At 45.5% G+C, this 24,803-nt stretch overlaps 1 protein-coding gene across 1 annotated transcript in view; it reads right to left on the reverse strand.

Annotated features, from left to right (window-relative positions):
- Positions 1-24,803, reverse strand: part of LOC119436628 (RNA helicase aquarius) — a 35,198-nt gene that overhangs the window by 7,486 nt on the left and 2,909 nt on the right. Inside the window, exons 2-4 of the mRNA XM_037703548.2 lie at positions 20,705-21,652; positions 15,143-15,382; positions 6,483-6,821 (exon numbers count right to left, since the gene is read on the reverse strand). Of these exons, the coding sequence (XP_037559476.1) occupies positions 6,483-6,821; positions 15,143-15,382; positions 20,705-21,652 (1,527 nt within the window). The remainder of the gene's footprint in view (positions 1-6,482; positions 6,822-15,142; positions 15,383-20,704; positions 21,653-24,803) is intronic.

A 24,803-nucleotide genomic window follows, 5' to 3' on the forward strand; every position in this document is an offset into this window, starting at 1 on the left:
GCCTCGACACACCGAGCCCCACGGTTGGCGCATGCCTGCGCATCAACCGCGGTCCGGTACAAGCTCGAGGAAACAAAAGACGACAACCACGTGTACACTCGGAAAGCATTTATTACGTCTGCAACTAACACTTCGAGCAGGCCAGCTAGCTATAGTTGACATCGCTGAGGGTTCCCTCGAAGAGAATAATACACTAGGTAAAGAAGGGCTTCCGACTTACCAACTGGGGAATACGGGGGGGGGGGGGTTATGGGACACGAGGATTCCCACAAGCTCTTCACCCATTGCATCAATGATCATCTGTTATCCATAGTATATCTAGTTATAAGTACCTGGGAGATATTTCTGATAGCCTTAGGTAGAATAATCCACATTTGAAAAACCATAATGGAAAAAGACAAGGATGGAACTGGCGCACTTAGGAAGGGCTTCCGTGAGTCTACAAAAAAAAAATATATCAGGCTATTGTTGGAATATGCTGCTGTTGTATGGAACGTATCCGATTTCATACTCACTTGTCGTGTGGTACGAGTTGCTTCTTTGTAATTGTTCCATTGCTTTAGCTTATGTAGATGATTTACGCACTAATATTAACATCCAACACTTTAGAATGTACTAAGAACATGAGCTAAGTTTGCGTTTATAACATTTCCTAGGCACTACTCACAACTGTCGTGGAATATGTAAATCTAGAAAAGCCAGATGACATTCCGAGAGAAAATGTCTACCTTCTCCACCTCAAAAAAAGAAATACACAAAACACACATTGGTGCCATTAGGCATACACATTGGTGCCATTAGTCATTGTCCAACATGGTCACATCATTTTAGGCAATTTTGTCATGTGACACCAACATATTAAAATATTCTTTTTTATCCCTGAACCATAGTTAAAGGATAAGGGGGACAAAGGGGCTCAATGCTTGCTAGTTCAAAACACAGGAAGCCAAAAGAAATTGAAGCACAGGAATATCAACAGTTCTTAATTGACGTGCAAGAATAATAAGAAAAAGGGAAATAAAACTGGATGAAAAGACAGGATTGTGTCACCAATGTTGTTTTAATGCACAATATATTTACTGCATGCTTTAAAGGGATACGGACACAAAATCTGAAAATTTTACGAGAATGCTGAAAATAAATCAAGTGTGTGATTACACCAAAAAAAAGTAGTCACTTAGCTTATTTTTGAGCCAATTGCTTAATTTTTGGCGTTTTTGTCAGCACGCGCCTCGCCGCCCGATCCGTGGGAGTTGGAAGGGGTGACGTCACGACACCCTCGTCGAATAACCAGCCGGCCGGCCGTGGTCATTCGAAGCGCGCCGACGCCGCCATCGCGAGCATGGATTCGAGTTCTGGTGTCTCTACCAGCGATGAGTACACGTCTGAAGACAAGGACCATTGCAACTTGGCAAGAAATATTACCGCTTACGGTTACGAGTCTTCTGCGTCAAGCGACGAAGAAGAGTAGGCGGCCGTGGAAGTGCCAGTCAGGTTTTTGCGAAACGTAGCACAAAGATTTCACTCTGCACCAGTTACTTGTGCAAGAATTATTTGTCATTTCTTCTGTAAACTTGCTTTTTCAAGAGCGCACGCAGGCGAGGCAGCTGCGGGGTACTTCAGCACTGCGTGGATGACTGAATAGTAGTTTATGCCGTCGGCGTGAGCATCTGCTGTGAGGTATCAGTACCTCTGAGACTCTCACATCCACTTCGCCAGCCGCCCGACAGATGGCAGCACCTGTCTGGCGTTCTCTCCAGTTTTTCTGCTTTTAGCCTGTGGAGAAGCAGAGCTGTGTACGTGTCTGCCCAGCGCTCCTTGCTGGTCAGCCCCGCTGCCATGTAGGATTGATCTCGTGAGTCGCGCTCGCTAGCCTTGTATTGTTTTACTATGCTTAGCCAACATTTTTAAAGACATTACTGCTTTCGTGCCCAGCCTCGGGCATCTTGCCCCAGCCTTGCCCTCACACTGCTCAAGAAGGCTGCAAGTGAACAAAAACAATACCGCCATTTTTTCGCCTCCTCTTTTCAAACGCGCCATTGATCATTTCTGCCTTGCGTTTTCGTGAGAAGACCGATGGCACAGCGTCAGGCTTTAGGCGTTGCCTTTTGAGCGGCATGCTGAGGCTTTTCAGCACAGCCGGGCTGGTCGCATAATCATCGTCGACAAAGTGGTCCACGTAAATGAAGTCATTTTTTAGAGGTCTCCAGGCTGGGCGTGATGGCTGACAGGAACGTATCCAAAGTTTACGCACCTTCTCGTCTCCGGGAAACGTGTGCGACTGCGTGTCACGACCGGCGATGCTATATAATGTATATGAATCAAATATTCTGCGTAAAACTCTACCAGCTCGTGCATTAATGTATACACCTGTGCAGGTGTGTGACCCTCGAACGCACTCTAGTCAAACGAGTTCGTGCGGTCGCGAGTACTGCAAGAAACAAACAGTTGTGCAACATATGCACAAAAGCAAGTTGTTACTGAACACGAAACTCTAAGGCTAAGATTCTTGAATAATGTTCTATGAGCCGTAAATGCACCATCCGCTGTCAAAAGCAGGAATACTCCACGACTGTCACTGACCTGCAAGGTGTTCATTGTACAGATTTTGAAACATAGCGGTTTCGGTCTGCGATGGCACATGATTCCGCAGAAGAGGGCAAAATTTCCCGCAGATATTCCTTCATCCGTGGCGCGGTACATTGTGTACAGCGTTGCATGCGCATTCATTTCACGCGTTTTAGTTCATCCAGTACCACCTGGCCACGGCAACATCCGGGAGAGCAGGGTCCAGATAACACAGCGCAACAAAACATGCAGACTAGCGCAAACCTGCCCACACGGTGCCTTCACCATGGTACGAGACCTACGGAGCAACACGTGTAAGCGCACATAACCATAACAAAGCCGCCACTATGGCCCGCCAACATGGCTGCTACAGCGAAAAAAAAAATAAATAAATAAATAAATGAAAAAAAATGCCACGTGACTTCCTCCACACTTTTCTCCTAGCGCGGTGAGGGGTAGGGCCTCTCCTCAGTTTTTTCCTTCATGTTTCCGAAGCAGACAACTGCGGTTGCCATCTTGGCCGCTGCCGCAGCAGTAACCAATGGGGAGACGCCTTTCAGCACGGCAGCCAATCGGAGGCCCGCTTTCATCAGAGGGCCCGTGTGACTACCTTCCAGCAGACCCGCGCTTCTTTTGTGTTTGTGCGTTTGTTACAAGATGGCGACGACCGACGAATTGAGAAGCGGAACGGCGAAACGATACCAAGATGGCAGCGCTCGGTGACAGGAAATACGAGATATGGCTTCGTGAACTGCGGTGATTTTGCACGATTTAAAGCTGTTTTCTCGTCCTGCGCAGTGACAAATTAATTTTTTTTGGGCACTTTTAGTGCGTTTTCAGCCAAACCTTTTTGATACAGCGTAGATTAGGCATTGCAGGTACCGATACGCGTGGTTTCCAAAAATCAATTTTTGTCGCGATTATCGCGATCTGTTCCCTGTGTCCCCCCTTAAATTTCCGCTGAACTTTTCCAACCGCTATTTGGCCGCTAAGGTTGACTACTAGAACCGAAACTTGACATCCTTAGCTAGTGTTCTGCAGCGGATTTTGTGTGGAGTGGCCGTGCAGAAAATAGTGTAGCCAGAGTGCAAACTTGAGTGATAATTACTATTGCCAGTGGATATTTGTGGTCAAGAAGTTTCACAAAAGCAAGCAAGTTGTTTGTCGGCATGCCACACTATCATCACCGTAACCGGACGTGGAGCATGTGGGAAATATATTTGTAACAGCACACGCATAGCACTTGCCGTTAATAGATGAAGATTTAAAAATAGAGCGCACAAGCAAGCGCTAAAATGTATAATGAAACTGATGGGCTACACGCTACAACTTATTCATTCAGATGAGTATGACTTTCTTTCCCAATTGCCCCATAAAATAAGGGCCAGTTAAAATCATCTTTAGCTGGCCCACATCAGTGGCAATATCAAGGGGGGGGGGAATCGCACCTCCTCCCCTTAAATTGCATTGGATTGTGTCATGTCGCCACCGCTATACGAACAAATGGGCGCAAGAAGTGCTTCACTTTCGGAGAAAAGCAGCTATACAAGTGCATCTGGGCAAGCGAGAAATGTAGGGAACGGTCTGCGGATTGGGGTTTGCCACCACCCAGGCGTATCAAGAAAGCAAGGTAGGTACCCTGCTTGTAGCAGCAGAACAGTTCGAACCCACCCAAGGCGCACCTCTCCTGCATTCCAGATGACGTTTAACCAGTCACACCGCATTGATCATGAAATTGCGTGTTGACACTACTCTGGTAAGTGAATATTTTCAGGCATTTTTACTTCCAATGTAGCCGTTCTCGCTAACTGTGGCACCAGGAGCTTAACGTTTCCAGCACTTGACAGAATCGTCGACCACGCGACCATGATTTCTCAACTCTCGTCCGCAGAATTCATTCCATCCCGTTTCACCCCCAGTGAAAAGAAAAGCGTTCCGAGAAATCCCCAACCTCACCCGACCACCGACAGGGAATGTATTGTATTTATTCAGTAGCCTTTACTATACTGACAAACCCTCACAGAGTAGAAGGGTTTGGTGACAGTAAAGGCAAAACTGTTGAATAGTGCCAATAACTTTTTTCTACACTCTACTCACCCTCCTCCCCCTGAAAAAAATAAAGATAAATAAAAGGCTGTTTTGGACCGCTGCTGTGTCTTTGTTGCCAAAGGATACTGTTTCTCCTTCTCCTTACCCCCCTAAAAAGCTATGTCTGGGATCGCCACTGCCTAATTTTTTTTTTTTTTTTGCCAGAGTGAGCTTCACTGCTGGGACCAACCTATCAGTTCGAATTATCTGTCAACTTGATAAGAGATTTTGAATTACCGGGATTTCACTGTACATAATAAGTGGTAAGGAAATGTTCAATTATTTGTTTTTACCTTTGTGTATCAGTTGTGGAACTAAGGCTATTCAGTTTTCAAAGCATGTCCACATCGTAGGAATCATAGGAAGACTATGGTATTTTCAAGATATCTGCCCTAAACCTACAGAGAGAAATGCAGTGACACCCCAGTTATTTCTCCACAAGGCCTTCTTTACATTACATGATGAACCTATGTATAACAAAAATGTATTTCAAGGCCAATTTTGGGGACAACATCCAGTTGAATCTCGATATAATGGAGTTGGTACAATCAATATTTAGCTTCGTTATTGAAGTGCAGTTGCCGATGGTCCTTGTCTTGCACGAAAGAGGCCACAAAATTTTCCCGATTATCGGGCAATCAGAAAGAGGCCACAAACTTGAGATTCGGTGACGAAAGATATGGTTTGATGCCGCGTTGACAATATCTAATCATTATTGACGGTACGAAGCGAAGCCAGCCACATTTTCACGTCCACTCTGCCCCTGCAGCTGATAGTGTCACCTGCAGTGGAATGATGCTACATGAAAAGCGCCGGCAGTGGGCGATGTACTGGAGGTTGTGTAATCTTGAGTTTTGGAGACGCGTTGAAGCAAGAGGCAAACGAAGCATTCGCTTCGCGCTGCTGGCGCTTTTCAGGATAGAGTAACGGGGGCGTTTTGGGCGCGAAAGTGTGGCTGGCTTCACTTCGTACCACCGATGTGAAGATATCGTCGTCACGGCAAGAAACTGTATCTTTGGTTGCCTACTCAAATTCAAAAGATGAGTTTTAGTTCTCATTCACGTTTGGTTTTTATGATTGCGCGATAATTCAGCAAATTTTGCAGCCCTTCCTGTGTAAAAAAATCCATTGGCAATACTTATTTGCATAAAACTTCAAATTTCAATGTAATAAAATTTTGATATAATGAGGCAAATTGCCGATTTTATAGACTTTGTTACATCGAGCTTTAACTGTATTTAAAAGAATGGGTTATGTATTGAGCACCCATTTGCACCCTATATGCTTGAACCGTTTCGTGCTGAATCGGCAACTGTTATTATTTTTAGGGGGTTCAGGTTCGGTTGAGGTTCAGGCACGTTCTAAGAATATCGGTTCGGGTTCTAGTTCCGTTCTGGCTAGAATTCTGGTTTGAGTACGGTTTAAGCGTTGGGTTCAGTTCAACACCCTGGTTATAAGTGGGTTCAACTACATAAGCGGTCTATGCTGTATGTAATATACCAACAAAGAAAAGTTGTAAGTGCTTGTAAGTGAGCTATTCTGAGCATGATGGAGCCTCATACAGCCATACATGGTTCACACATTGCATCAATGCCCAGTTCGACATATACATACAGTTGCAATGGTAGAAATCTAATTTCTCCCCCATTACTGATTTGAATAAAAATTGCACCCAATTTGTACCCTAACGGTTATGACCAATGTAAAACCTGTAAACCAAGGGCTTCGTCTATCTGGCATTTCAAGTGTTATGAAACTTCAGTGGCTGTGGTGAGTGTACACCACCTGTTACCATGACCACATTGCCAGGGGTCTGTGGCCCTTACCTCTTGCACAATACTCAGATGCTGAATGCTGGGTGCACTGTCTACAGTAGCAGGTGCCTCAGGCTGGTCAGTAGAAGGCTGTTCACTATCTGTGTCCATGGCCACAGTAGGCTGGCTTTCAGAGGCAGGCTGTTCTGCCCTTGCAGTTTCCTTGGGGCTTTCCTTGATGGTGGTGGGCGGCTTTTCATAGACTGCCTTCTGTGCCTTCAGCTGGGCTGTGAGAGCATCTAATCTCTGCTGGTAGAAGTCATAGACAAACTGGGCCATCTGCGTCATGCCCGTGATCACATATGGCTCTCCTTGTGGGGGTACATTGTTAGGGCGCCCTGTAGGGTAGACCTGCATAATACAAAAGGCAATGTCCAGTTTACACCACTGCCTCTCCGTAAAAGCACTTACTAAACAGCAAAGATGCTTAGTATTTATATAATCTATCCAAAAACCCATAAGATAGTTAAAATGCTTACAAATATATATATATATATATATATATATATATAGTTCAGTATCTTCCGTCTCTTGCTTTTAATTATTTTGGTGACTCTATTACATAGAAATCTAGCGGTTTCTTGTTTAATGTGCTGTAGTTCAAGACAACACAATGTGTAATGGCTCTTAAATAGTTTTCTTTTATCACTTGCACTGACAGAACAGCCATTTCACCTTTTGGCGCAGGCCCTGGCGCAGGCGAAAACCTGATCGGTGCAGCTAATTACATGCACTTTTGGCGCAGTGTCTGGCATACATCTAAATACCAGGTACAGAGGTCGCAAACTCACTCATGAGTCGACTCACTCAGACTCTCAGATCGACTCGTCAGTCTGAGTGTGCCCGGTTGAGTAGAATTTTGGTGAGTTGAGCCCGAGTAAGCCTGGCTGAGTAGAACTTAGGTGAGTCTCGAGTACGAGTGAGCCCTCAGCAAAAAATATATTTTATTAGTGAGCCTGAGTGAGTTCCATTTATTTTGCCGACCTATGTGCAAAAGAGAACTGTCCTGTGCGTATCTTCAACCTTCGACAAGTGTTTCACTGAAACGTGCTTGAGAGCCCTCTACGAGCTACGGCTTCGGTGTGGTATTCATGCCCTATGAAACACGAGAGCAGATCTCACTATGGCCCAATGGCAGAGAGATGACAGAGCAATGCGTGAACGTCTGAGAGCGTGTATCAGAGAGCAAGAGAGTTTACTTTGTCTTTTTTGATATGCAAGATGATTTTATTGACCCTTTTCACGGAGCAGCTGGTTTTAGAGAAACGAGATGACGCTCACGGCGGTGTGCCATATGTCTCTTCAGCGACCGCGCACGAATACGAAACCATTACCGCTTCTACCTTGCTTTTGTGCAATGAGCTGTTGGGAATGCAACTGAGTTTTCGCTAACACACTGTGCTCCAATCATGCATGCTAGATTGAATCATGTGGATTGAAGACGCGTGCAGTAGTTGGCTGCAAAAATAGTGACTGGCATGTTAAGGAATGGAATGAATCTGTGTGGCCAAGTTCGCGGACCGCTGCTGCTACTGTCCGAACGTGTTACTGGCACTTCGAGATGTACGGCTTTCCTCGAGGATACAGAAATTTGCTCATCCGCCAGCCTTGTATCAAAGAAAGGGCTTCATCCCCAGAACGTTGGCAGGAGTGAGTACCACTCGTTAAACAATGACAAAGGGAGTAGCGCCGCTTCCTGTCATAGTAAGTTTCGCGCACGTTATCTATACACATCTGTCCCAAATGGCAGGAAAACTTACGCCCACTCTATCACCGACGTATCAAGAATAAGTGAATGGGTAGACACTTGAATATATGCGCACTGTATTCGCACAATAAATGACGGACTACACCGATGGTGCACGAGTGGTCAAAGCTGAATGTTTCGTGACGGTCCACAAGAGTAAGCGCGTTACTAGCTGTAATATATATATATTGCTACAAGGTATTACAATGTACAAAACAGCTACGTATCAAGCCTTGCGCACAGCAAGAACAAATCTATCGGAACTGAGCACACCCGCGAGCAATTAGGCAGAAAATAATCAGATAGTGGCCGCACCGAGGAACTTCACTAAGTCAGAAACTGACAAGCGACTGCTTCAAAATACTTGCCGAATAAAGAACAAAGAGCTAGAGCACTGCACGGGCTCGGGCTTACCCGAAAGCCCGAGCCCGGCCCGGCCCGGGTAGTACAGTTTTTTCACGGGCTCGGGCTGGGCTCGGGCATGGCGTGTGCTTTTTGACCCGGGCCCGGCCGGGCTCGGGTTTTTTGATGCGGGCCCGGGCCGGGCTCGGGCTTTCTGGTGGTGTGCATGTAACGTGCAGCAAGTTATTCTCGGGCGTCTCAACTCTGAAAAACATTATTTTTCGGTCTCGGGCCGGGTTCGGGCCGGTTTCGAGTCGGGCTTGGGCCGGGCTCGGGCGGGTAACGTAGATTATTTCCGGGCCCGGGCCGGGCCCGGGTCTCGCCATAAAAGTTTTGATCGGGCTCGGGCGGGCCGCCCAACGTAAAAACGGGCCCGGGCCGGGCCCGGGCTGAAAAAATCGGCCCGTGCAGTGCTCTACAAAGAGCAAAACACACTAATCCTGACTGAATTCATGAGCGGAATGGTTGGATAGCTTGGAATACATATTTAGCCCCGCTTTTAGAACAAGCACCATATACGCTGCTTGCGCCGTTTAGACATAGCTTAATCAGCTCTGAAAGTGCTTTTGCATGTTCTCTGAAGCTGTGATCAAAGCTTCGTGTCGTCCACCTGGTCACCGCCTACGATATCTCCGAAAACAGAGGTTTTCTCAGCCGCCCCGGCGTCATACACTTCCATTGTAAACAAGGAGGCAGTTGAGGCAAGCAATGGACGCGTCACCACGTGATCAAACATGGCAGCGCCCACGGGATCGCCGCGAAAAGGGTCAATAAGTACTGTTGAATGGTCACGATTCTATTAAACCATCAAAATGACTCAGTGAATTTCAATCCTTTTCGTTTCACCAACGCAATTTCAACATAACAGACTAGACGACTTAAAAACAAGCCATAATGAGAAAAAGATAAGCTTGTTAGCATAACTAGATAACCTGTAAAACATGCATGCCAGGATACTCGTTGAGCAGAAAGAATGGTGCTCTTCAGGAACGAAACACTAAAACCAACGAATGCAGCAGTGCATATTCTTTTAATAGTAACGTTGCCGCCACGAATGTATGCCGTCAATTTCTCAGAGTACACGTGGTAACCGTTGCTGTAAACGGCACATAAGATCTGCCTTTGCTAGGTGTCACACTTCAACGCAGGATTGGTGCATCCAAATGGAGTACAGCACTCGTCCAGTTGTACAAGTCATTCCAGGGGCACAATGTGCATCCCTTTGACCTTTTCGCCTGCCCTAAACCAGCACAAGACTTCATCTCCAAAGGGACACTAAAGGCAAATACTAATTTGATGTGGACTGCTTAAATACCATTCCAGAAACCTCGCGACGCTTGTTTCGTGCAAAGAAAATGCTTAGTTTACGAGAAAGTTGCATCTGAAGGGTCCGAATACCTTTATGGCAATTCAAAACTTCCGCCACGCCAACCGAGGAGTGGTGACGTTGCCTACGCAATCACCGCCCTTTGCTGCCGTCGGTGAGCAAAACAGCGTCCAACCGACGACGTACGACGCGCCGCTGCTTTTGATCAAGTGGCGCAGACTGTTCGGGCATCCCGTGACATCACATGGAAGTGGAATTCTCCGCTACTTGCAGTTTGTGTGAGCTTCGCGAGCCAGCAAAACCAGTGCAGCACTACGCAATAACGGAACTACTGAAAAGTGAAAGCGCGGGCGGCGCGGAACCGAGCGAAAACGAAACATTTCGACATATTAACTTTACGCTTTCGACCGCTCGCGTTGTTGTTTACGGTGTAATGTCAATGAGTTCTTTTTTCTAAAAATGAAATATAACTGGTAAAGTAGCATTTTCTTTCGTCTTACAATACAGTACAATAATGTTTTTATAACGAGTGGTTGAGTACTAGTGACAGAATTTAAATGAGTGCCTTCGTCATCGGGCAAGTACTTGATGTCCCGAGGGAGTCTCTAATCGTGTCCTGCATTTACCTCAATTTCTCGATTACTAAGGCTCTGTTCGCGATAATATTGATGCCCTTTAAGAAAGATGGTCTTAAGCTGCATAAAAAGAAAGATGATCGATGTAGGATTTGGCACAAGCCATTCTTGTTCTTTGTTGAGGCCCATCAATGTCCTCACCTGCTTCTATTAAAAAAGCAGGCTGAGCGAAATATCAAACGCTGCCTTCTTGCTTTGCTACTGGCTTGAAGCATAGCACTGTAATTTATATATAATAGAATGACAATTCGTGCTGCCTTCACTACCTCAGATCCCTTTGCTTGTGACCAGTGCAGTAGTAAATACCTGAAGCAAACGAAAAATTGGCTATGATACTGCCAAGGTAAGGAGACGTGCAGCCTATGCAAATTCCGTGTGGACATAGGGATTCTCGTTTATAAGATCAGTCTTTAATATATAGTACTAATTTCCCCCTAGCCTTTAATATATAAGTACACTTAAACTTTGATATAACGAAGTTGGTAAAATCGACTATTTGCTTCGTTATATCAAAATTTCTTTGTATTAAAATTTGACCTTTTTGCAAACAAGTATAATCGCTGATCGATTTTTGTTACACGATTGCCCGAATCATCGGGCAATCAAAAAAGGCAAATTTGAATAAGAAAACAATTCATTTTGTTGAATTTGGGAGTCAGCGATGAATGATACAGCTTCATGCCACGTCGATGATATCTTCACATTGGCGGTGCGAATTAATGAAGCCAGCCATGCTTTCGCGTACACTCCGCCCCTGCGGCTGATAGCGTCGCCCGCACAGGGATGAAGCTATCATGAAAAGCGCTGGCAGCAAATGCGTCGTCTGCCTCTCGCTTCAACGGTCTCTGAAACTCGTGATAAGCAGCCTCGAATACTAAACGCGTGGGAAGACAGCTTACATAATGCCACGCCGTCTCGGCACGCCCACTCTTTGCAGAAGCAGCAGATTACGTCTAAAGCAGGGTGCGCGGCTGCGTATGCGCTCAGCCGCGCTTACAGCCATGCACAGCCACGGCCAAGACGCGTGCCAGAAATCGAGATGCGCACCTACTTAGCCCCCACCCACCCTCTTGTGCGCGCCTGATCACGTCATCACGTTGCCGCGAGCTTGCTCCCCTCTCACTCTTTCCCTTTGCTCGCGTGAGAAGGCAGCACCCGTGAAGCCACCATCTTTCTTGTCTCACCGTCGCACGCTTTCACTAGCACCTGAAGCACACAGTGCGTGGGGCGCAATAGAATCTTATCGCACTTGGACTTTATACGAAACATGAAGCTGCTCCACTTCGGCGATCGCTCTTGTCGCGCGGCGCGCGATTTGAGAGGTGCGTTCGCAAGCAGCCGCTTGTAATTCAATCATCTGCGTTTGCGTTTGCGGAAATTTCTATTTATTGTCTCGGTATTCCTTTGTGGTGGCAGTAAAATTTCGTTATATTGAAATCATGTATAAACACACTTCGTTATATTGAGGTTCTAAATACATGGTGGTCTACGGACAAGAGGTTAGGAAAAGTTGAATACTTTGTTATATCGAGAATTTTGTTATATTGAAGTTCGTTATATCGAGGCTTAACTGTGCTAATTTCCCCTTATCTTCAATCCCTTTGTAAACTGCACATTATAGTGATAAATGTCTGGGCTCATCTTGATTGCAGTGGTTTCGTTTCTTTGTAATGTGTAACTAAAAAAAAAAAAAAAGAGGCACATAGCTAAATTTGCGGCGACGGCAACAGCGTAGCGGCGCACAACATAGATTGCACGAGTGCATTTCATTAAAAAAAGGACCAAGCATGGGACTATGCGGTCGTCATTCGTGTTGTTGCTCTGCTCCACGTTGCATCTACAACCTCTCCTTCCCCCGCATGCACCAGTTTAAGTCCTCATCGCAGCACCAAAGCAAAGAGACACTGCTCAGTTTAGACTTTCACAGTGCTCATCGCCAGCACCAAAGCAAAGAGACACTGCTCAGTTTAGACTTTCACAGTGCCGTGCACAACATGCCTTTGAATCCCCCTCCCTGTCTTTCCTCTGCTTTTCGTTTTCCTACTCTTTGCGCCTCCACAGCATCCTGGAGGCAGGTTTAAAAGGGAAGGGGGGAACGGAGTGCGAAACATCCTGGCCCATGCGAGTAGTGTATGCTGTGTAAGCTTGCCCTTTCACCCTTGTGGCCAAAGCCAGACAGGGCTAGATGTTAAGGCCCTGTGGTGTTGTGAGAAGCAAGCGAGATCAAAGCCGGCCGAGTCTCGCGAGCTTGGTCGGCTCAGTTATTGTTCTTGCTCAGCAGTCGCTCGGTCCTTCCCATCTTTCGTCTGGACTGAGCGTCGGTGGTCTTGCATTCGTGTGGAATGATGCTGGCATTCAGCACGATTGACAACTGACATTATGACAGTGCTCGTTTGCTGGTATTGCTGCGCATATACGATTGTGGCAATTTTTATAATGAGTGGTACTCATGTTGCTTCTGTGGAGCAACTGGACTTTCCAAATGCTCCGTGTCCAATGTAACCTTCGAGAACAAAAGGCAAGTTGCACTTTCAGCAGTGCTTTTGTGAATCGTAGTTTGATTGAACATTGGCGATGCGTCTTACGCACGGACATTGGGTGCCTAGGAGGGCGAAAAAATAACTAGGAGGAAAAGTAGCTAGCCTTGGCAAGCCAGCCTCCTCTGACGCCACTTCTCCTTCTCTCCGGGGCCTATACGAGCGTTGACTCTTGGGGAGTAGGACTTCCATGATTTCCGGAGCTTTTCAAGAAATTTCTTGGTACGTGGTAGCTCTTAGTGGCGCCCTTGCCACACGCTCTCCAGTAGACTCTTTCCAGTACTCTCTGCGCACTCAGTGGATAGAAATTAGCACTTGCCCATCACATGGGGAGGGCTTATTTCCCCTTAAGCCTTTCCGTTATGATTTATGGCTAGGCTTCAAGATGGTCATGTGATGCTCGCTCCTAGACTTTTTTCTTTCTCCATGTTTGGTGATCACGGTCAACGCAATTGACATTAAATATGGATGTCAGGTGAATGTCACTGATGGAGCTGCGAATCTGCACTTATGGAACTTTGTGAACTTTAAGCAATGGCTCATAACCCCGTGAACGCAGCCTCCCCATTACGACGACAGAAGAGAAGTGAAATTCTACGCTGGAATGATGAGCGGCAACGCAGCCAGCTGTGGAAGGCGATGACGAACGTGGGAGCAGTGGCAAGACGTGCCGAGCACAAACCGCTTGCTTCAACTCAGCCAGCTGTGGAAGAAGATGACGACAAACGCGGGTGCAGTGGCACAACGAGCGCGGGCACGAGCCGCGCTCGGCTGCGGATCTGCACTTATGGAACTTTGTGTCATAGATACAATTACTGTTGATTCTGCTAGATTGACCGGGACTACAAGCGAGAAAGAGGCAGGCGCCCCAGCCCGTCTCCTTCTCACTTCTACAGCTCCAGTCAATCAGCAGCGACCGAAATGGACAGTCTACTAGGAAGAAACTTACAGAATACCCCTTCCGGTGTATGCACAATGTGACTTGGCTAGCATTTGCAAAGCTGGCAGCTAGCTGAAGTGGCAGCAACAGTAAAACAGTAGTGGCATGCTAAACTTTATTGTTCAGAAAAGCTCTGTTCATGGTAAAAGTAATGCTTTGATCATTTTAGAGCCTTAATATGCAACTTTAGTTTAACATAATCTTTGCCTTCAGCATCCATTTAAGGGGCCCTGAACCACTTTTTATTGAAGTGGAGAAAGGCATTTGGAGTGAAAATAGGCTATTTCAGAAATACTTTGTCGCAAAAAGTACTTCAATGCGTTCAGCAGAAGCGGAGTTATTGGCAATAAAACACGGCCTTCTTTGTGCTCCTATTCCTTCTTCAATGCTTTGCATTGCGAAGGCTATGGCGGAGTGAGGCGTGGCCACAACACTCCGCCTTCAAAATGTCACCGTGGCGCGCAGTTCAAATTTCATTTTGGATATTAACGTAGACGTCATGACTTCCGTTTTTGGTGCCTACGACACGCTAAACGTAAGCCAAACGCGGTTGTCCTCAGCGAGTCGCAGTGCGCTTAGCCAGTGGACTCGTGGCGGCACGCTGCAGCGACCAATAGAAGCCGCCTATGAGAATCCGCTTTATTACGAAATAAAGCGTCAGAAAAGAGTGGGCATCATGGCTTCTGTTGAAAAGAGTGTGTTTGAGAGAAAGGGGACTTCGCGCTCCACTTGCGAGCTCCATGCACCGCGCACGACAGCAAAACTTGGCTGAGATTTTCACAGCAGCGTATGCTACCCGCGAACTATGTTATTTTACCAAGCCTGGGGGGTGGTTCAGGGCCCTTTAAGACAGTGCGCTTAAGACCACAGTAAAGATGATGCTATCTAATCAAAATTTAACAGTAGATACACTACACTAAACCAGGTACACTGAATATGCTTGCAAGGAACACAACACTATAGTTGAACATGTGGTAGACCAATGCATGTCTGCATGAAACACCAATCACATGTTCTACATTTTTTGCAAAAGTGCTTTTTGTGAATAAAATGAATGGGTAGAAGGCACTTCTGCTCAACATACCTCCCAAGGTGCCAACCAGAGCTGTGTAGGTCTCTGAAGCAAGAGGTTGAATGTAGGTCCCAGCTCAAAGCAGTCTTGGAACAGTGATATACGTGCAAACACATACAAGCCCAAGCGAGCCCGTGACATGGCCACTACAAGCCGGCGCACATCTCGCAAGTGCCCAACAGCTCGCGTTCGCACCAGTGACAAGAGCACATAGTCATTCTGCTGGCCCTGGTACTTGTCCACAGTAGTTACCTGATGGAGAAGTAGAAACAGGAGGTCACATTTTAAATAACCCAACTGCTCATGCACGACAAAATTTAGAAATGGCTTCGCTGCGATCAAGAGTGTTTTTGATTAATTTAAAGCTATGATTTCAGTTAATGTTTCAGTCAGCACAATTATACTTCAAAGCATGTCGAATATCATGATGGGCTAGCACACACAGAATGTGTGCCCGTCTGGAACTGCCCCAACCAATCTCTGCTGAAGTTCTAGAATAACTAAAGTTGTGCCATCTCACCCCCTCTGCAGCCCTGTCTAGAGTGTCTATAAGGAAGCTTCAGCTGTGAGCATCATACCCTTGTCCGTCATGATTGCACGCTGCCCCATCTATTATTTCTTTCTCTACTCTGCGCTTCTGCACATTTGACAAAGGCTAAACCTGATCCTCTATTGTCACTTTTCTCAAAACACGTAATGCCCCTACGAACCCCTAGATTTCTTCTTGAATACTCCATATTGCATTTACAGCATTTAGTGACATATAGCATTTAGTGATATAGTTGTGGTGTGCCTTGTAACTAATGCATTGGGTTGACATGCATACCAACCAGTGAGTACAAAGGCTGTGCGGACATTTTACATGGTGCTCAATATCACATGAGAGCAGATGTCAATGAAATGCACAAGAAAGGATGTGGCGGAGGTCAACAATGATTAGTGCTACTTCAGTTAATCATGGGACTAATTTCCGCCAACCACATCCACAGCTGATTCCAACCTGTAAAAAAAAAGAAAAAAAAAAAAAAAAAAACACGCACCCCGTACAATTATGCGTAAGTGTCAAATGACTGATTGAGCGAAATGCAGCTCCACTAACATGAAACCTGGGGAGGTGCAAAGCATGCAGTGATGCACCGCTAATGGGGTAATACTGCCTTAAGCAATGGCTCATAACCCCGTGAACGCAGCCTCCCCCCTCCCCATTACGACGACAGAAGTGAAATTCTACGCTGGACTGATGAGCGGCAACGCAGCCAGCTGTGAAAGACGATGACGAATGTGGGAGCAGTGGCACGAGCGCGTGCCGAGCACAAAACGCTTGCTTCAACTCAGCCAGCTGTGGAAGAAGATGACGACAAACGCGGGTGCAGTGGCACGAGCACGAGCTGCTTGCTTACCGTGACTACGACTACGACGACGACGATTACGACAGGAGACGCCGACAGCCCGAACGCATAAGGTGCTTTGCACCTAAAAACATGAGGCAGTTTCCACCCCTCCTTTGGTCATTGCCCTATAGTGAACAGTAGAGCTTACTTAGAACTGCTTCATGGAGCAAAAGTGCTTGCTGTAAAATAAGTCTGCCCTAATAGTAGTGTAATATCCCTCAAAATCACACTGATGAGTGCCAAAGAGGTTCAGGGTCAATGTTCGACTTGTAAAAAGAACCCAAGAGCTTTTGAATATTTTTTTTGAGAAACATGTTAATAAGAGTTTTAAAAACAGTGGACACACGGCTTGCATGCACAAAAGGAAGCTGAACATGACCAAAAAATAAAACGGCAAGCACAGAACTCAGCTTCTATATTCGAACATGTGATTTATTATTATTATTTAAGAAAGCAAAAAAAAAAAAAAAACCTTACTGACATTTGTTAAACTACAACACATCAAATGACTGCTGATGTGGGCCAGCCTATCCAATGCTTGCTACACGTAGCTTATAGCACCAAGAATATGTGGTGGTATAGTAGTACAATTTTGGTGTTGAACATTTCATAGAGGCATTTTCTCCATTCTGCACTTCCCTTATGACTTATTAGAGCGCAGCTCTTAGGCACCCGATCCTGCGACAAGCGTTGGCGTCATCCCTCGGCATCCTCGTAACTGAGCGAACGAGCACAGCGAAGGATGAAAGAGCGAACGCGGAGCACGGATGAAAGACGCCGATAGCAAAGAGTGTGAGGAGGAAAGCGGAGGAGGAGGGTATGGCGAAAGTGTGAGAAGAAAAGTGTAGTGCCGTGCAAGACGAGCGCACAGAGAGTGCGCTCGTCTGTGTCCCATGTGCTCTTTTGTGTCTGTGTTTTTTGCGCTTCAAACTATTTCCGATGTCTATCTGCGGCGGCTGCTGTGAATTGCACCCACGTGTCACTCACACACTACCTCTTGTGATTATTCCTATTAGCGAGGCAGTCGTGCCACACTTCGCTCTGTTTGCAACGTGCCGCACGAGACAGATTGACCGCACCAGCCAATATATCGCGAAATGAAACTATGTATACAGCTGCGCTCAAATTTCGCATTAGGGAGTATTGCAATTGTCGGTGAACTTTTAAGGTGAAAACCTTATATGTCTCATCGTTCAGTCAACCTTCAAAGTCCTTGAGCGAAAAAGTGTCGATGACGCGAAAGGTACAAAAATGGCCGACACTGCTACAGACACCGCTTTCGCCCAATGGGCTATTTGATGCTTTCGCATCAATAACCTGGAAGATCACATGTATAGCACTTCCCTGTACATTGAACATGCTCTTCCAGCAACAGTTGTAAATGCATGCAAACATGTGGGATCTTCCTTTGCACAAGTTGGTTAATGTGACAGGTAGTTGTGATGCTGCCATACCACAGTGCCATAATGTTCCAACCAAAGTGGCATGGCAATGAGGTCATTTTAAATGGTTGACATTCCGTAGGTTTCTGGCAAGATTCACTGGATGCCAGAACAGTGGTTGTACTAAGCGGGAAGTTTTTCCTCCCGTTGAGCTCAACCGTCAAGTTGACAGTTAAGGTTGTTCAGTTTATATGCTCTGCAGTTATTAAGCTTTCATTTAAAGGACCCCATGCAGCAATGTGGCTTTAATAATAAATATTAAATAATATTAATTATAAAAACTCTTATTATTATTATTCAAGGGGCTTTACATACCAATGTCCCAGTTTGACTATAATAATAAAGGACACTGCAGTTGGAGGCTCTAGAATTATTTTCACCAGCCGTAGTTAAGCTCACTAAAGAAGAGCAGTAAGCTACACTACACTGTCAAGTTCTAGTCCTAGAATAATAAAAATGCTACTCTGACTCCAAGTGGAGGTTTGGTAAGATGAGTGGCGCTGCTGCTTTGAAGTTCTCACACCACCTCCCTGTGACATCATGGATTTCATAAGTGTCTGCTTAGGAAGAGCTAAGTGCTCATTGATACATAGGAGATGCATGGCACCTTAAAAGGGACCAATAAATCAAGCTAACATTTCCAAAACTTTTTAAGCATACCAAGACTGTCCAAATAGGTGCAGATACTTCAGAATTACTGACATCACACTGACATATGTCAGCTCTGATTTGAGCAGAAAATTAAAAAAAAAAAGTGGAGCTTGGCATTAACTGTCACTGCTGGTAATAATTTTTTTCTGCCAAATATATGCCAATAGAGCTTTGAAAGCATCTCTCGACTAAACTGATTAAGTTTTACTTCTTGGTGTCCATTCATAGTGCACTTGAATCTAACTACAGTGTACTAGAATATTGGGTAGTGTGCTTTCTGCCCTATGCGGCGCACGCGTCCGGCTGAAGCCGCGCATGTCGCCGGAGCCGGAGGCCGCTAGGGGCGCTGGAGCTAGTTCCACCTGAAGACCTGTGCCAGCGCGTGCGCTCCCGTCACTGCCATTCGCTTGCTGCAGTCTGCACACGAGGATGCGAATCAACTTGATTTTAATTGTTTTTGTGAAGTGCAACGTTTGTTGACTTGTCTCTGCAACGTCCTCGGACATCCTTTATGCTCGTTCTATGGTGCGCTAAGGAACTATGCCTAGTCGCCGGCGCAATTACTGTTTTGCACCAGGGTGCCGGACAGGCTATAGTCGAGTGAAAGACTCACTGAAGGCGTCTCTTTTCAGCGTCCCACAAGACGACAAGAAGCTTGACCAAACACGTGCCGTGTGCGAATTGCACTTTGAGCCGTGTTACACAATCAGGGACTTTTCACGTCGTTAACGGCAAAGTGTATTTTTTTTTTTTCATTTAGCTGTACTACATATTCTTAGGCATGCTCTTAAAGTGCTTTGTATCTAGTGTGTGCTCTGTCAGAAAAAAAACATGGTTTGTTTTATTTTGTAAACATTGTTATTGTTATAAAAAGAAATATTTCCTGCATGCACTAACAGTGAGATTTATAATAATTTTGGAATCTATGCAGTTCTTTGTGTATTCTTCGGTTGGGCTGATCTTGCTTATTTTTTACTGCTGCAACAATATTGTACATCGTTTTTGTTTCCATGCTGTTCCTAATAACATGTACGAACTTGAAAGTGCATTCGAAAATAAAAGCAATTTTATGCGCTCAAAGAACAATGCCGCCTGCTCGCTGAAGTCATTGCTCGAATTGTTGTATACAATTAGAAATAAGCTTGTTCGATATTTTAAGAGAAATAATTTTTCATTAATATGTGCACCGTACTTTTCTTTCTGGCGATGTGTACCCACACGTCGTATATATGCATTTATGACGCAAGAAAACTGTACGCAACTTGACCAAGTACGGTCAGCTTGGGCAATGGTCCACTGCTAATGAGAGCGGCGCAAGCTCAACGCTGGCCTTAATGGACTGCAGTGGACGATTATACGGTGATAACTGGTACTAGATGTATATAAAACAAATCATCGCGCTCACATTATCGTCACAGTAACTGCTACAAACTACCGCAAGCTGCCCACTTCGGTGGCGAACCAGCGCCAAAATTCATGCACTCGCGAGGTCATCGATAACACCGCCCGTGCCCTCGCAGTCACAATGGTAAAGTTTATAGCACAAAATGCAAATTGACGCCGTTCCGGTAATACAGATCGCAAGAACTTATTTAGATTTACGCTATGCAGTGAAATAACCCGCATAGCGCAGGCACCAGACTGCAAAACGCTTCAGGTGAGATTGTTTGTAGCGCCATCGCGACATCAAGGGCCTCAAGTGGAGCCGTCATCTGAGCCCACTACCCCTATTCTAGTACACTATAAATCTAACCATACAAGCCTTTTTGCGCTCCACATCCATTGGAATGAGGCCATCATAGCCAAGAACTGAAGCCACAACCTTGTGCTCACCAGCAGGACACCAATGTCACTCAGCCACAGCAGCAAGTAGCAGTGAAACTATGACAAAAGCTATGAAATGATGCAACATATATCTGGGTCAAGTTTTTAACCACACAAATAAAAAAAAAGTTGCCAGATGGTGTTGCTCATCAAAAAAAAAAGAAAAAAAAAAGGGTTTTGGTTAAATACTAAGTTATAGTGCCCTCACTCAATTAAATTACAGCAATGTAGCCAGCCTTTACAAATATTTGCCTTGCAAACCTTACCTTCAGGGGACAGCCAATGAGTGGATTGTCTTGGCAACGCTGACGCACGACATCACGTATGAGATGTTTTTGTCCATTGTACGTGGTCAGGATGGAGATCCGTTCAGCAGGGTAGCCCAAAAGCCGCATGTACATGAACACAGCCACGACATATTCTGCTTCTGCCAAGTTCTGGTAGAAGTAAGGGTTTGGTTCAGATTCTCCTATTCCATTGAAGTCTCCCACATCGACAAGTTGGTAGTCGAAGCAGAAACCGGCATTGCCAGTTCGGTACTCTGGCCATTCTGTAACATGTGGCAAGTTCCCCAGATTCCGGTATCGCCAATTGTACAGGTCACACAAGCTGGGCCTTGATCGACCTTGACCATCAAGCTGGACCACGGGCACACCCAAGCGCACAAACCTTGTAAACAGTGACTGTTCCATGTTGCTGTACTTTTGGAAGGCCATGTTCTTTACCACAGGAGGCAGTTGATGATGGTCTCCAATCATGATCCACCGCTTGAGACGATTGTATCCATCCTGTGGTGTCTGTAGAAGCAGAGGGATGAAGGTCTCAATCTCCAAGATTTGAGCAGACTCTTCCATAAGGATGTTATCATACTTGAAGCCCAGGTCAACCAGCTCTCTACGCTTTAGTGCCGCGTGGGTGCATGTCATGGCAATCACCTTGGCCTCCTTGACAAGGAGGTACCGTGACCTGTCCAGGCCACTGCGAAGTAGCTCGAATGCTCGAAATTCTTCTAACTGATCAAAAATGTCTTTGATGTAGCGGAAACAGCTCTCTGCCTTCTCCATGTCATCTTCAGGTGACTGCCCATGAAACAAAGGTTGTGGTGCATTGCTGAAGAACTTGGTAAATGGAAAATGTTCTTGAATGTCCTGAGTTGATGGCTCTGCTGCGCTCGATTTCACTTTGCTAAGAAATTCCTCCCACCGAGACAAAACCTAGTGGGGAAAACACAATAGAATAAAGTCAACAAATTGCTGTCTATGAGGCTGGTTCAGATATTAGGAACACAATATTCTAAAAAATAAGTATAATCATCACAGTTCAGAAAAATTGTTGCATTGGTGCTTTGGCTCAAAATATAGTCTCAAGCACTTTTTAACAACTCTCATTATGGGCAAACTAGCATTAAAGAGTGCTGAAGGGCCTTTCTATTAAGGTGAGCGTTGTGTGAACTTGCATTAATGCTCCCTCTGAGCAAGTGTGTGCCAATTGTAAGCACACACAGGTCTGACAAACAGGCAATTTAAAGCCCTATGAAGTAAACTGCTTTTCTTACTTTGAAACAGTACGGAAAATATTTTCCATAAGGGATGCAATGAAAACGACAGCACTATTTGCTTAATAAGCAGAAACTGACAAAACACTGAAAAGAATATTCATCTGGCAATGCAAAATAAAACAAAAACATTTTGCAGAAGCCATCAACGATGATTGTCAATGTATCAATGTAAGCAAATAGATGAAAGCTTCTACAAAGCTATTCGCTCTGTCAAAAGAATGATGCAATTGAAAGCGTATATTTGTTGCATTAAGGACATTTAGGCACCCTTTGTTGTTTTATTGCATAATGCCGTAACAAACAGAGTCGTTAACCAGTAGCTCTGTAGCTGTGTCGAAGCCCTCTACTGCAGCCGTCACAGGGGGAAAGGGTGGCGGAAGAGGAGGGCTGTCCTTCCCGAGCACTCCAACCCCACCTCTAACCATACAGATACCCCAAAGCTCTCACACAGCAGCACACGCCATTGGCACCTTTTATTGGCAATGAAAGTCTGAACACCAACCAATGACCACCAAAAATGGGCAGAAGAGCAAAACAAAGCTATTCACTTTAAAAGGGAGAATCATATTCTAAAGATTTCTCACAGCATTAGCTGCACATCACTTGTGGTACACTCTGCTCACATTTCTCGTGCTCAGGAACGGCAGAGAACTGCACCGAGTTCTGTGTTTTTGATAAGCCTATCTCCCAGAGATGGGATCAATGTGCAGTCAGCTTGGCTGCAACATGACAAAGAAGCCAAGTGGACGAACCATCATGCTTCCCTGAATCAGCTGAGCAGCATTCTGTGATCCGCTGCCGACATGAGCGTTGTGTGAACTTGCATTAATGCTCCCTCTGAGCAGGTGTGTGCCAATTGTAAGCACACACAGGTCTGAGTCGGGCAGAGAGTAAATGTCTAGCTCAAGTTGGTTATTATAATGCGCCCTTTTGTGAAATATTCAATATTGCTTACTATTGATAATAATATTAAAATTAACTTCAGAAAGGATGAGCAGTGGCTTGTGTACAACCTGGCAGTGGGTATTCTTAGGTTTGACGCATTAGCAGGAGGGCGGATGCCGGCATCATTGAAATGATGACATGAACAGCCTTCCACTGAGCCAGCTTGAGCACAGAAATGTTGAGAAGTTCAGCACTTCTGCAGGGTGCGTCTGTTCTACACAAGCGACTCGCCCACAACATCATGAGGTTCATCTTCCAAGGCCTATGTGTCATTCAGGTGCAGGTTAATTGGTGGGGTGTTTCCCAGAACTTCTGTGAAAAATTACACCACATGAAGTGGTAAAAGGGGTTCGCACATGTACAGCAAGCTAACCAAGCCTGCAACATTTAAGAGTCGGCTAATTGCCGACGCCAAGTGTTGTGCTTCGTGCTAAGCTATTCAACTAGTCAAGAAGTGGTTGGGCATTTTGGGGAGTGGTTTTCCTTCCGGTGAGCTTATGTCATTCACCTCTCTCCATGTCAGTGCTGTGACAATTTGTCTAGTGTACTCACTTCCGCCTTTTCACGATGGTCTCAAGGGTGGCGTGTGTGCTTTGCGTGAATCTTCTCCTCCTCGGAGGTGGAGTTTTGCAATGCCTACAGACCAGCGGATTGGCTGATTATGACATCACCTATTTCCCTAGCATAGTGATCTAGGGAAGACGGAAAATATTTACACCTTGCGTGCTAGCAGGTCTGCTTCCAGAACGATGTAGCTTATGTGCTCCCAGAATCATGCATAATGATGTAGCTGTGAGCTGCAAGTTAACATGTACTGTACTCGATACTCCTGCAAGTTATCTTTAACTTGTAAATATGTCTGCTCAAACCCTTCTGTAGAAATGCAAATAAACCTCCTGTTCTATTCCCTCCATGTATTGTCCTCCACCTCCTCACCAAGCAAGCAACTCTTGTCATGAAGGTCATGACGATGGTATGGGCCCGCTTAGCCTCGGTGTGACACCCCGGTAGCATTGGCCAGCTGGCCGTTTTTGAGATGCACCGATGGAGGATAGAGCCACCCTTTGTGTGATGCCCAACTCCAGAACCACGGTACCCCAATCTCAAGAGTGTGCAGTGCTTTCCGCTTATGTGCTGCTGATGCTAGATTTGATGCGTCCATGCTATTCATGCTGCAAGTGGAACTGCCCACGTGAACAGAGAGAGACAGAACTAGAACAATGCAAATCATGTTGCCCTGTCTAAGCCTAAGCTTGATCTGTATGAAGCCACACAGTGACAAAACTGCCAGACAGTAATGCGATGCAACAGTGACGACCATAGTGGCAACAGATACAGTGACTTGAGTGTATTGCTGCAATAAAAGCGCACTGCCAAATACACTGCATGACTGCCCATTATAAAAACGTTTTTGCAAGCAATAAAATTATTAAATAAAGACCTCACTGTGCTTTGACATGTTTTTTGTTGTTCAGATTGTTCAGATGTTGAAGAGCTGTGCATGAGGTTATCAATTTAGGCTCATAAAATAGGTTGCGAAACTCTCTTTCCACAAGGGACTCCCTACCACAGAGGAGATACTCTTTCGTCATGTGTCACCATGCCTGAACGGCTTTCCAGTAGATGTCCCCTAGTCAAAAAACCTCTGGACAGCCTGTTTGTCAGGGGTATAACTAGCTTCACTTAGCAAAGTGTATACATGCTGCTACATAAGAAAGCATCGCTAGCTTCAACAAAGAGCAAAATTTGTGTTTGATCATAAAAACAGACCAGACTTGAACACCATGATAAATCTTAGTCAGTCCAAAAGGTAAGCATGCCACTTGACACCATCCCTCTTACATCTGTATTGCTCTGCTCTT

The sequence above is a fragment of the Dermacentor silvarum genome, chromosome 1, assembly GCF_013339745.2.
Source record: "Dermacentor silvarum isolate Dsil-2018 chromosome 1, BIME_Dsil_1.4, whole genome shotgun sequence".
Taxonomy (NCBI): domain Eukaryota; kingdom Metazoa; phylum Arthropoda; class Arachnida; order Ixodida; family Ixodidae; genus Dermacentor; species Dermacentor silvarum.